General features: G+C 34.2%; 1 protein-coding gene across 1 annotated transcript in view; it reads left to right on the top strand.

The window, feature by feature from the left end:
• RYR3 (ryanodine receptor 3) overlaps positions 1 to 14,173 on the top strand; it is a 203,647-nt gene that overhangs the window by 36,542 nt on the left and 152,932 nt on the right. Inside the window, 4 exon segments of the mRNA XM_086613614.1 lie at positions 3,751 to 3,924; positions 7,672 to 7,793; positions 11,286 to 11,454; positions 12,344 to 12,479. Of these exon segments, the coding sequence (XP_086469740.1) occupies positions 3,751 to 3,924; positions 7,672 to 7,793; positions 11,286 to 11,454; positions 12,344 to 12,479 (601 nt within the window).

Here is a 14,173-nt window from a genome sequence, read left to right as displayed (position 1 = left end):
AAGACATTTCTTCATTGAGGTGTTCTTTCCAGTTTGGAAGCCAGCAAAAAGGTTTTTGTGGAATAAAGGCATTATCTTTGCCAGTAGACAGAGCTATGTGGAGTATAACAAATCCCAAAGCCTTCCCAGGAGCCTGTAACATGACTTAACAGTCCTATTTTTCCAACAGTTGTTACAGAGACTTTCTCGTTGAAAAAGCACATTTTCGCTTCATCCTTAGTATTGGTACACACCACTTCAGCAATCTCGTGTGTCCCTTGCTTTTCAAAACCTATGATTGCGTTCATAATGTATTTACTTTCACTTTTTGATTTCCTTTTGCTGGGTAATGCTGGAAATCAAAACATACTTCAAATAATGAATTTCAAATTAGAGTTTTCCTTAATGTGTTCTTAAATATATAAGAATAGATGGGAGCTTTTTAAAAAAATGAAAGAGTGTGGTAAAGAACATTATGGTGGTGATTTCAATGAAAACTGCGTATGCAATATATATGTATTTACTGCAATTTACTGAAAACTAAGCTTACAAGCATCAGAAATTGATGGAAAACCCCCAAAATTATGCCTTTTGTTGGGTTTCATGTGGACCTTGCTTATCACAAGGTTTTAAAATGTCAACCTTTGTATTTTAATGCAACAGTTCTGTAATGTCTTGTGACCACAGAGACAGCAGTTTCCCTACAGCAGATGGAATCCTGTTTTGAAATGGGATGTTCTCATTCCAGCACAGTACTTGGCTCAGTATACTCTGCTGAGCAGAACCTTGACTCTGCTTATAAATTTCTTTGAGAATAAACAAATAAAATATTTGTTTATTTAAAAATTGTTCTAGCCCAGAATTTGTATTTGAGATTTCATATTTTATTTTCATGATGGTATATACAATTGACAATGAAAAAGTTATTGGTGCAGTCTGAGTGAGTAACATTCTGACACATTCAAAAGTCACAGATGACTCATGTAGAAGGATTTTATATCATTTTAGTATTACTGCCAGCATGTAGCTATCTTAGGGACTCAACATGGCATTAAGATGTCGTAATAGTTTAGTACTAATCATAAAGTTTAATTCATTTTTTGGAATAAGATGATAGATATTAGAGTCCTTACAATTGTCTCTGAAAGTCAAGTGTTTATTTGCAAGTTCATATTTTACAGTTATCCTTTCCCAGTAAGCACTGCATTTCAAATACAGTATTAAACTATTTTTTCTACTTATTTTATGTGGGAGTACAGTAAGCCGACTAGCAAGATAGGTAAGCTCAATATATCAGTCCTCTGCTCTTATATTTGTAGACCTTTTATCTGTTTCTTTTGTTAAATTGGGGTAGACTGTGGCAGTACTTTTAATGAAATAGCAGTGTGTAACACCAGAAGATGTAATTTTAATTAGCTCACATAGGTTAGATTTAATAAGAGTTCAGAAGTCAGGTTGTGTTACTGTTCTTAGGAGTATGTAAAGAAGCCCTTAAGATATCAAGAGTTTTCCCCTTATTGTGTTTTTATAAGACTGTTGAAAAATCTTTGCAAAGGCAGTTGAGTTTATTCGTCCTGTTCACACAGCCATTCCTTACCTTCCTTCTGTCTTGTAGGAATTGATATGATTCTCTGAATTCTTTCATTTTCTAAATTCTGATCTTCTTCTAGTATATTAAATATCTTGTGAAAACTGCATTTTTGACAGCTTTGCCCTCAAGTTCCTTTGTTCATTCCTTCTTTCTTTTTTTTTTTAATTATTTTTTGTTACTGTTATTTATTCTTTGCCATATTTCAGACCCCTGATGTGATCTGGGTTTTTTTGGCTTGATTTGTTCGTGGCCCAAGGGAGTTAAATTGAGAATAGTTTGTGAAGAGAGGGTTTTGAAGGAGAAAGTGTTTGGATATTTTACTGCTAAGAAATGTACGAATAGCTGGATAAGAGATTTTTTTTTCCTTTTCTCCCCCAATAATCTTTGTCTGACTATACTTTTCAGCTATTAGAAAACACACCCTCTCTGCATACTGCTATCAAATGACTTGGCTGAAATCCTAGAGAAACTGGACAGAGCACAAAGAGCAAAACACCACGAAGAGGCATTTACACTGTATTGCTTAAAGGGACAACAGCCTTTAGGCCCTAAAATCATTCTAAAGCTTAATTTCTGAAATTCAAAAAATCTTGGTTTTTCTTTAGTGTCATTAAAAAGGATCAGTATCTCTCAAATTTTTAAAACCAGTAACTTAATTAGCATCACTTGTTGCCACATTATGATTTCTTTCATTGAAACTTTCTTTGATGCTTGATTCTTGACACAGATGTAACACTTGAGAAAAATGTTTTAATCTTCAGGGTGCTGTGTAAAGCCAAATAATTAATTGTTGACAGTTAATGAATTTATGCTATTTTATTTAATGGCCTCACCATAAATGTGTATGAAAGAGTTCCTCTTTATCTGCACGTGATAGTGCAGTCTGCATAAATATGACGTGACATGAGTTCCCTATAGTCTTGATATTGTAATGGTATCCCCAAGAAATGTCTTGTAATTTCATTCAACTTCATCTTGGCATTGTTGTGTTATCTGTTTCAATTAAAATGGTTGTTGAAATGTGACAGCTGAATTCGATAAAAATGAAAGTAGATTAGCGTAGTTAAAATAGAACTTCTCTTTACTCCACAGATGTTGAACATACAGTAAACTGAAATGAAATAAGAAAACCTGTTACACATATAACTTAAACTGTGTATGAATGTCTAACATATTTTGTTTACTTAGCCACAAATGAGCAACTATCTACAGTAAAGTCCATCAGCATTTGAAATAATAGAAAAATTATATAATCTAATTACTCTGCTTTTTTCTTCAGTCACACACATGCAGATGCATTCATAATTTGCTATTACAGAATTTGCTGCATCGTTCTGTTCTTATTTGAATTCAATTTTGAAATGAACACTATTTTATTTTAAAGAAATAGATATTTAATTTGTAATGGAGACTTAAAATCCTCTCATTGTGAAAAATGGAATTAAGAAATAGGTTGGGCTTAAAAACTGTACTGGGTGTTCCAGCCAAGCATTAAGCAATGTCTTTAAAAGAAATTTGAAATAATCCAATTCCTCTTACAAAGAGGATAAATGGAAAAATGAAATAAATATAAAAAAAAAAGAAATGCGAAAGTAAAATAATTATAAAAGCCAAATTGTACTTATTTTAAAATTAATAATTTCTGCTTTGCTATTTGTTGCAATACAGAGGCATTATTCCAAGTGAAGTTTTTATCTGCATGTACTATTTATAAGCAAAGAATTCTTTAGCATAAAAATATTTTAACTGAATTTCAAAATATGTTTCTGCTTATTTTTCTTTTTCATATTTAAGCTAAAAATTGAAAATTTTAGTAATATAGAGTTCTATATACTCTACTAAATTGAAACTTTAATTACATCAGTAACTCAATTGTTGATTAGGTTAGGTTAAATATTTAAATATATTTTTAATATATATCTTTACATGGTAATGGATTTTACTTGATTTTTCTTGCTTCAGTGAAAATGATGCTTCAGATTTGAAATTATTTTTAATCAGAATCTGAGTAATGAATTGGATAGAAACGGAAATTATGTGAAATGAAATTTAACCGCATCTCAACAACATGGTGTAGCGTAAAGGTTGTTCAGTGTTGAAATGTGTTTCAGTGTAGAATTCAATGGTTTACTCTGTTCCAGTACAGAGATTAAATGCCAGCTTTTATTTTATTTTCTTAGGAGCTAAAAGAAAAGCAGGATTCTAGTCTTAAACGTGACATCGATGGAATGGGAGTCCCAGAAATAAAGTATGGCGATTCAATCTGTTTTGTCCAACATGTGGCCAGTGCCTTATGGCTGACTTACAAAGCACAAGACGCTAAATCTGCACGTTTAGGTCCCTTGAAAAGAAAGGTAATGTTTGAGGGTTTTTTTCGCATAACAGTTTGGATCTGTCCTGGTTTTTGCCATTCTACCAATGTAGCAATTGTGGGTTTAATTGTTTTGTGCTGTGTTATTGAAAGTGGTGTGAATGCTTCATTCTAAAAATGAAAACAATGGTGGATATCAACATAACTATGTAAATGAAGAAAAACTTTACAACTGCTATTTTTCTTGCCAGAAGAAATTATCAATTTGGGCTCAATTCTTATTTTTGACACTTCAGTAAAATATGGAAATTCCTGATTTGAATGGTCAAATCACTTATTTGAAAATCTACATTCAACTGCTTAAGGGTGCAAACTTGTAAGTCATCCTACATTCACTGGTGTTTTATATTTTTGAATTGAGTATATTGTATGAAATGGCAATTAAATTTGTTATTTAAGAAATAGCCCTAGAAACTCTTCAAGTTTCTTAAGGAATATATTTTGCAACAGCTTCCTGTGAAGTTTAGTATCTTTTTCCCAGTTTTCTTCTTGGCAGCAATGGACTAAAAGAACCTCCCTAATTGCCTGTCACTTTTATTCTCCTTTCAAACTGTTTAATTCATGTTCAAAGATTCCAAATCTTTTGTTGCCCTCTCACCTGGACAATTCTCTCCTGTTAAGTACCTTCAAACAGAAGAAAACTCAAACCTTCTTGCTTCCTGTGATACATATTCCTGTAGAGGCAGGAAACAGTTTTTCATCCTCTGCAAAATATGGTACTACACTATAATTTACACTATACTAATCTGCAAGTTTAGAGATATATATCCCTTTAAATTGCATATAAAGTTTATTTTTCTACGGTAAAAACGAAGTCATAGCTTTGTATGTGTCTTCCACGATCATTTTGTCAGGAGATTTTCACTTTCAGTCACTGTAATCCTTCTCAATCTGACCTGCACTTGTTGTAACATGTCTCAGTAGCCCTAGGAGGATTGAGAAATACCTTGTTTTTGCAAGCGGCAAAGGATGTGGGTTTTTTTTTTCACATAATCTAGATATTATCACTAACAGCTGCTGCAAATCTGTAGAGAGGAGAAAACAACTATGGGATTAGTTCTCTTATAAAGTACCCAAAATACCAAGTAAAAATTTCGGTTGTTTGGCTTTGGTGTAATTTTATGTCTCTAATTATCACGCTGTCTTTACAAGACACAAATATGTAAGAAATTCTGGCATTGTTTATGAGGCTTCTGTTGCACGTTTTCTGCCAGAATTTTGATCTCTTGTAGCTCTCTGTCTTTGAGATCTTGGTAACCAAGGCTTCAAGACTCTGCCAGGTAATAATGACATTTATATTAGTATTCTATTCAACATTCCTCCACCATCCAGCATGCTATATGGCCTGCTATACCTCAATTAGCAAGGCAGTGTCAAACGCCCCTTAATATGCAGGGAAGTAGTTTAACTGAGGAATTGGAGTAGGCAGTGCTGGATGCTTCTGGCCATGAGCTCTTGCAGCCCCAGAAGGCCAACCGCGTCCTGGGCTGCATCAAGAGGAGCGTGGCCAGCAGGTCGAGGGAGGTGATTCTCCCCCTCTACTCTGCCCTCATGAGACCTCACTTGGAGTATTGCGTCCAGTTCTGGAGTCCCCAACATAAGAAGGACATGGACCAGTTGGAGAGGGTCCAGAGGAGGGCCACGAAGATGATAAGAGGGCTGGAGCACCTTTCCTATGAGGACAGGCTGAAAGAGTTGGGGCTGTTCAGCCTGGAGAAGAGGAGGCTCCGGGGTGACCTTATAGCGGTCTTCCAGTACCTCAAGGGGGCCTACAAGAAAGATGGGGAGAGGCTGTTCAAGAGGGCCTGTTGTGATAGGACAAGGGGTAATGGTTTTAAAATAGAGGGAGGTAGATTCAGGTTGGATATTAGGAAAAAATTTTTTACCATAAGAGTTGTAGAACACTGGAACAGGTTGCCCAGAGAGGTGGTGAATGCCCCATCCCTGGAGACGTTCAAGGCCCGGTTGGATGAGGCCCTGAGCAACCTGATCTAGTTGGAGATATCCCTGTTCCTTGCAGGGGGGTTGGACTAGATGACCTTTGAAGGTCCCTTCCAGCCCTAATGATTCTATGATTCTATGATCTACTAACTGGAGTTCTAAATAGCACTTTCCTGTCATTGTGGTGTTTCTGGATGATTTAGTTGAGCTTTTGGGTTGGTGTTGTTTTGGGGGTTTTTTTGTTGTTGTTGTTGTTGGTTTTTTTCTTCAGAGAAATAGGGAGGATTAAGTTCTAAAAGACTTCTCTCCTCTGATCTACTGCATACTTAGGGAGAAGAGTGCATATCTGCTACACAATGGTGAAAGTGCTATTACTTTGCAAGGCATGGCAGCTTTAATATGCTAACTGTCAAATTTTTTCATTCCTGTACCATTCCTGTAGCTCCAAAATGTGGAGCAACATGAAATGGCCTGAGAAAACATTATCTGATTGTCAACTGTGTTCTTACTAGTTTTGCAATGGGAAGAACAATTCTTTAGTTATTGTTCAGTTAAGAGACTCCAGGACCCTTCTTTTGGAAACAGTGATATTTCAGCTAACAAAGTCACCTACACTGTGACTCTATATAAAGAAGTATTTGAACAAAGAGGAAGGATGACCAATATGTAAACTAGTCTCCTTTAAGATATTATTATCAATATGCTAATTCAAAAATGTTTTCCTAGTCTTCTCCATCACGTTTCCATGGATTCTGGGGTCCAGATAAACTCATAGGGTGATATTTGCCTCTTTTAAAAACACTTTCTCAGCATTTGGAAGGAACAGAGCACATGTGTGCTTTGTATCCTGCCCAGTATAGAAAAACATCACATTCCAATGCTTGGGTATACCTATATGCCAGTATATACAAAAAACTGTTGGTAAATAACCTTCCCATTTGTGGTAGAAAGAAATTCATTAATTTCTTTGTTAACTATTTGGTGCTTTCAGAATTACTCAACTAAGTGGGAAGCTGGGCAGCAAATTTTTACTAACTCAGAGATTAAAAAAAAAAAAGCTTTTCAGTGGAGAATTCAATAGGTTACATCTTGAGCAAAGAAGCAGGATAATTCACATTTAATCCTTACAAAAGTGCTGTGGGATTTTAATGGGTCAAAATGATCAAGACTTGTTTTTGCGATACCTAAAAATTATGCTGGCTTTTTGTGAAATTGAGTTTGTTTAAAGGTGAAAATTTAAAATCCCACCAATGGATCTCTGTTATTGCTTGAAGATCATATGATGTTCATATCTGATTCTGATAAGAATCCAACACAATGTGTATAGAAGAGTTAAATTAGTCAGAAGTTACTTATAAAGTTGTTGCTCCTTTAGCTGCATTGTCATTTTTATTATATTTGTCACTTCAGCTTGATTTTCTTGTCAGTAGTTTTTTCATGCATGAATCCTTTAGTAAATGATGCTTAAGACAGTGGAGATTCTCTTTCCCTTACAGCCAGAATATAGAAAGAATGACATTTTTGGTTTCAATTGGAAAATATTTGATAAGCATGTATGTTTAATGAATTGTGGGAGAATAAAGGTACATTAAAATGTCTTCTCTGAATGGCTTATGAGATTGACGAATTTTTAATTAATGAATAAACAGGTGTTAAGATAAAGTGATTATCAAGTAGTAGCTCAGTATACATGCAGTTACTGGTTTCAGTTCGGTATTGAAATAAGTTACAAAATATTTAAAAGATCAAAGGTTAAGTAATTATTGTGATAATTACTGACTTTCAATAGGTTATATTACACCAAGAGGGCCATATGGATGATGGTCTAACCTTACAAAGATGTCAGCATGAGGAATCCCAGGCTGCTCGAATCATCCGCAATACTACAAGCTTATTCAGCCAGTTTATAAGGTAGTTTTTACCATTGTATATACAATCATTTTTTGTTTGTTCGTTCTTCAAAGTATTCTGAAATGATAAGAATTTCTCTAGCAGAGTCCTTATTTCCTGCTTTCAAGTATTTGTATTTACAAGCTATTAGCAATATGTTTTTACTGACTTAAGTTTGCAATTTCAATAAGTAATGCCATTAAATAGGTGTAACAGCTTATTTAAGATTATTTACATGACATCTAATACCTTGAAGCCAGAAACAAACTGAATGATGATTCAAGTTGAAGAAAACATGCTAAATAATCTTACAGTAAGTCCATTAGAAAATATTGCACAGTATCTAGAACTTCACAATATTCATAAAAAGGTTCTCATTTTTCTATTTTTCTTGGTAGACCAAATATTATACCTAAGTCTATTCAAATTTGTTAAGCTAATTGAAAGGAATATTGATGCTTAATGCTGTTTAGATGAAAAATACGATGAGGAACCATAGCAGCCCCAAGTCCATGCAAATAAACAGTAGAAGCAAGTATAAAATAGATCTTTGCTTGTCTAGGAGGAGAATAGGAATTTATTGCCTTCAAAACCTTGGCTGAAACATTTTACCTGTCCTTTTTTAATCACCCATCCTGTTGTTCCTCTGCTTCTCTGTCACCACTCTGATCATATCTGGAAGATTTAAAGATGAGAGAAGAGACAGTTCTCTCTAGTGAACCATACAAAGTATAACAGATTATATGCAGTAACAACAATTAGGGCAGAAGGCTGACTGTCAGCTGAGAAGGTAAAAGGAAAAACTTCTTTCTCTCAGCTAAATTATTCTGAGAGTATTCCTAAATCTCCTGTTTAAACCAACACACTTATTTGTAGCAGAATGGATTTATGGTTATTCAGTCAGTAACAGCATCTCAGCAGAGAGAGACAGTGACTATATCCGATTTTAAGGAATAATTCAAGTTGTGATTATAAGGCTTCAGAATAGCATCAATAGAATTACTTTCTGAGTAGTATTTATATTCAAAATCTTTGCTGTACTCGAGAGCAATGCAGTTAGTAATTACACCTTAGCAAGAATTATCCGAGATTGGGCTGTAACACTAACTGTATAATAGAACTCAAAAATTAATGTGGAAACAGTGACGGCTATTTCCACAGATTGAAGCACCAAAGCCCTCAGATGCCTGGACATTGTGAGTCATACAATATATGAGTACCCTAAGCATGCAGGCAAAGGATGTTATAAAGATCAAAGCAAGGAAGAAATTCTTAACACGGAGGGTGGTGAGGCACTGGAACAGATTGCCCAGAGAAGTTGTGGCTGCCCCATCTCTGGAAGTGTTCAAGGCCAGGTTGGATGAGGCTTTGAGCAACCTGGTGTAGTGGAGGGTGTTCCTGCCCATGGCAGCGGGGTTGGAAACAGATGATCTTTGAGGTCCCTTCCAACCCAAATCATTGTACGATTCCATGATTCTAAAGTCAGGGAATTTAAGCAATTTAATGTGACACCAGACTTTATCTGTCATAATCTTCATTTATTGAGAAGGTTATATAAAGAGCTGTACTTGTTAAATAGTTGCCTAATATCCTTGCCACACATATGGCAACATAATATCTTTCTTTTCATGGAAAAGTACAATCTTGACCAATAGCAAAACAAATGTGTTGTACATGAATATCATTTAAAGCAGTTTAGATAAATGTGTGTGTTGCTGGCTGAAGAGCCTTTGCGTCCTCAGGAGATGTTGAATTTTTATAAAACAGTGACTAAATGAGCATGAAAAGATACTGTATTTATCACATTTCATTCCTAGTTTGGTTTTCTGGATTCAAGCTTGTATTTAAGCAGTATTATTTATAAAATAGACTTTCAGAATAAAAAATTTGACTTGCTTTCACTATACTAATGCACTCGCTTCAGCTTAAATTTTTCCAGTCCTCTTGAAGTATGTGTTCTGCTTAAAAAGGTTTTTTCTACTGTTTTATGTCATGAGATATAATTGGCTTGTCAATTTGTGCAAAACTGTTCAAAGTGTTTAGCATAATTTTGACAGACCATAGTTACCAATAAGTTTAAGACTTTACATGGAAATAGTTGTAAACTGATTTTTTTGATGAGGGCTTTATTATTTGGATAGTGAAGGGAAGTATCATGAAAACTGTCTTATACATGTAGTTATATTTGCCTTTTGAATAATACCTTTAGCTATTTTAGTTTGAAAATATTTGGCATTTTGAAGCATAATTTTATTAGGTTATTTCTTTTTTTACTTTTGTTCCCCTTCCCTCATTCGTTAAAGTAAATTGTTTGTGGTGTTTATCTTACATTACAAAACTTACACAACAATAGCTCTTTAACAAGCAGCAAGACAAAGATCTTCAATTCAGTGAAAGTTCATGTATCCTTCGCTATAGCTCTTCCATACAATATGTTTTTGTCTGAAGATTTTTGGGGTGTTTAGGTTAAATACAATTCTGTGTCAATGCATATTCATTTATAGTTGCTGAGGTCAATGTATAAGAATGCACAATAAAATCGGTAAGAATGTTTGTATTTTTCATAGTGCTTGGCAGAAGTTATGATGGTCAAGTGGTCATCCTTGTGTTACTGCCTAATAGATCAAAAAGAGATTATAAACAAAAAATTATTAAACAAAATATAAAAAAGATTATATATAAAAAATATAAACAAAAGAGTTTATAATTAAGGATTTGCTTCCACAGAACCTACCATATGAGACTGTGTTTAAAACATTACTTCTTCAGTATCACAAGGGACTACACTACTCCTTTGTATTTCTTGTGCTGAGGATATAAAAACAGAGCCACCTGTCTCAGCAATCAGCTCCTCCTAGATTATGCTATTTGTAATGGTGAGTCAGACCCTGAAAAATAGAGTTATCACCTAAGATTGAGCAAATGCTTGAAAAGGAAAGAGACATTATTTTGCTGACAGCTGAGATTCCTTGCTTTATATTTTTAAATCCCATCCTTCTTTATTTCCTATATAGAGTTGATACAGAGACATAATTAGTAGTTAGGATTACCTGTTGTTTTTGTGTTGTCTTCAGAAGACTGCGGGTGTACAGCCTCAATAACTGCTACTATTTTAGTCCATCTGCACATTATGCCTATATCATCAAGAGGATTTAAAGTATTTAAACAAAATCAATTACTGAAAGAAAGGACTTCAGTACATCCTTAATCTCTGTTTCATCTTTTTGCTGACTTATGTTGTTTCTTCTCATTTTTTTTTCCAGTTTTTTAATCATTCTCTCCCTTTACATCAGTGCAGAAAGAGAAACATAATTCCACTTCAGGAAACTCTGAGCGCTGGACACTCAAACAGTAGATGTTTGAATGATTTACAGTTCAGATCATATACATATGTCATATGTATAACAAGACTTTGTTTGGATACCAACAGAAAATAGGCTGCTACATAGTACTGTAAATGACAGTGGAAAAATTAATAGTGCTGCCAGTCTTTCTCATTGTTGTTTTCTGTAGTGGGAACAACAGAACACTATCACCCACTGCCCTGCCTGTTGAGGAGATGGCTCAGACTCTGCAAGACCTGATTACTTACTTCCAGCTTCCCGAAGAAGAACTGGAACATGAAGATAAGCAAAACAAGCTACGTTCACTCAAAAACAGACAAAATCTATTTAAGGAAGAGGTACAGAGAGAGGAAGAGTTACATTTTAATTTGAAGTGTATCATGTCACAAACATTGAGAAGCACCTAAACGTTATCATCTAGATGCATGCATATGATTTATAATGTAAAATTCTGTAGCTGATACATAAAATATATATATAAAAATAGACTGTAATGCCATATGATAACTTGATGTTACGTGTTTTTCACTTCCACGCTTGTGACAGGTCACAAGCTCTATCTCATAAAATTCAGTCTTAATACTTCTGAATATCTTTAAACAGATGCCATTTTTTAAAGAAATTATTGTGACAAGAAATTTCTTTTTCTCTCTATGAAGTTATACTCTCTAGATGCCCTAAATGAATAATAGAACTTGGACCAATGATATCTCTTCTGTCCACCAGAGTTTTCAGGCGTTTGGATTGTTTGTAGGTTTTTCAGTATCATTTTAGTCTCCAATCAAACCAAGTTAAAAATCTATTCTAGTATATGTACTTTTTTGTTTTACAGAGATTTTATTCTATTGTAAAATTTCCACTTTTTTTAATCAACAAAAATTCCTTTGTATATAAATTCGAAGTTGTTTTGTTTTTCTATGTAAGGAAGATTTTATGTAAAAAAGAGTCTGTTCACAACAATTTGAAGTCTTTATTGCTAGCTTTGTTTATTTCTTACTTTTTATAATACTTTGCTGAGCAAGGAACAATATAAGATCATTCTCTAAACCAGATGATTTTCATATAGAAAAATACGTATTCAAATCTTGTAAGCACAATAGTTTGTGGTTTTTTTTTTTAATCTAAGATAATGCAACTTTTAAATGTGTACAGGAAAAAATCTTTTAAAAGGACAACAACAAATGCTTTTTCATGTAGAGTTTCCTTTCCCCTCTCATATGCATTTAGGGAATGCTGGCACTAGTTTTGAATTGCATTGATCGCTTAAACGACTACAACAGCGCAGCTCATTTTGCAGGAATTGCAAGAGAAGGACATGGTACAGCATGGAAAGAAATTCTGAATCTGCTTTACAAATTGTTAGGTAAGTTCTTCAATAATATACTGATTTTAAAAAACAGGATATGTATTCTTTATATTCTACTTTCTGCTTCATCACCAAAGAATACTTTGTGTGTTATTCCTTCTATCATGTAAATTACAGAATTTCTTTCATATACTTACTGATATTTATTACAGAGAACAGAGTTTACTGAGCAATAGTACAGCAGAAAAATAAACTTCAGCTAGGAAAATGATTGGTGCGGCATGCCAAATGTGTATTTTATATTTTCTATTTTTTTTTTTTAAAGTACTTGTGGTATGCAAATAGGTGTGAATTATTACTTTAAAGATTAGAAAAACTGGAAAAAAAATCTTTATATATGAAGCTGAAGAGAAGCCTAAAATTAATAGTCAGAATTGCAGGTCTACTGAATCTAGGTTTGTCACTTGAGGCTTAGATTTAAATGATAGTAAAAGTAATTCCATAAAACAGAAATTAAATTTTTTTTTTTTTCAGTTTCAATGCCATGCTCTCTAGAGCAAACTGCTTCTGCATTGCAATAGGGCCAAATTATAGAGTAGGATAAGTGAGTATATGTGTATTTCTTTAAATTGTTAATTTGATACTCAAGTTGTGTAATTCCTCATATAGGAGAATTTTGTCTTCTGATGGAGTTTAAATGCATTCTAATTTTGTCACAAAGAATGTTAGTCCTGAACCATAGTAAAATATGCAAGTTGAGTTAGGAAAAGCTAGTTTGTTCACTCTGAGGATGGTGAGGCATGGGAACATGTTGCCCAGAGAAGTTGTGGATGCCCCATCCCTGAAAGCATTCAAGGACAGATTGGATGGAGCTTTGAGCAGCCTGGTCTAGTGGAAGGTGTCCCTGCCCAAGGTAGTGGGATTGGAACTAGATGATCTTTAAGGTCCCTTCCAACCAAACCATTGTATGATTCTCTGACAAGAATAAAACAAACCAGGGAGAGTGCTTTGAAACAGGAGGCTATTCACATAGCACAGACATGCAGATGCTTCTAGTGAAGTCTTCTCGTTGCTTTAAAAAGTAACAGGATACCATTGCCTGCATTTTACTACTGTCTTATGAGTTTAAAGAAAAGTAGGATGAACAAAACCTCTTTAGTGCTATGTAGGACTTTTCAGATTTTTGTCTTGACTTTCTTCTGCAGGTACATCTTGAACACACTTGTTCTGATGTAATAAACATTAAGTTAGTGCTTCATAATAAAAATCCTTGACAATTGTGTACAAAAAGGTTTTTTGTTTGTTTGGTTTTTTCTATGAAGTAATAACTTCTGGCAGAAAAAAATCAGTATTGTCTGAAATATTTGCGTGTTGATGAACTTTCAAAGTGCGGTCAAATAACGTTGTGTTCTGCACTGCTGAAGGCTAAAATCTATCCATTGTATAACACGTTTTAATCAGAAAGTAGAGCTAAAGAGCAGTACAGCCAACCTGCACTTGAGCTTAAACTTCTGCATATGTTCTTCCCACTCATTGGTAGGAAGAAATAGAACAACTGTTTCAGTCTCTTGATCATGACAATGCTTGACATCCGCCTCAAACAAGGGAGGTGGATAATGTCTATTTAAGTTAAACAATAAAATAAAACAAAAATAAAGCATATTTTTAACTGAAATTCTTGTCTTTCCAGTAGACCCCTGTCAGCTTCAAAAGCTACATGCTCTTTAGAAGTTATGTCAGTTGCTGATATT

This window comes from Tauraco erythrolophus, chromosome 6 (assembly GCF_009769465.1).
Source record: "Tauraco erythrolophus isolate bTauEry1 chromosome 6, bTauEry1.pri, whole genome shotgun sequence".
Lineage (NCBI taxonomy): Eukaryota > Metazoa > Chordata > Aves > Musophagiformes > Musophagidae > Tauraco > Tauraco erythrolophus.
This window is presented reverse-complemented; position numbering and strand designations above follow the sequence as displayed.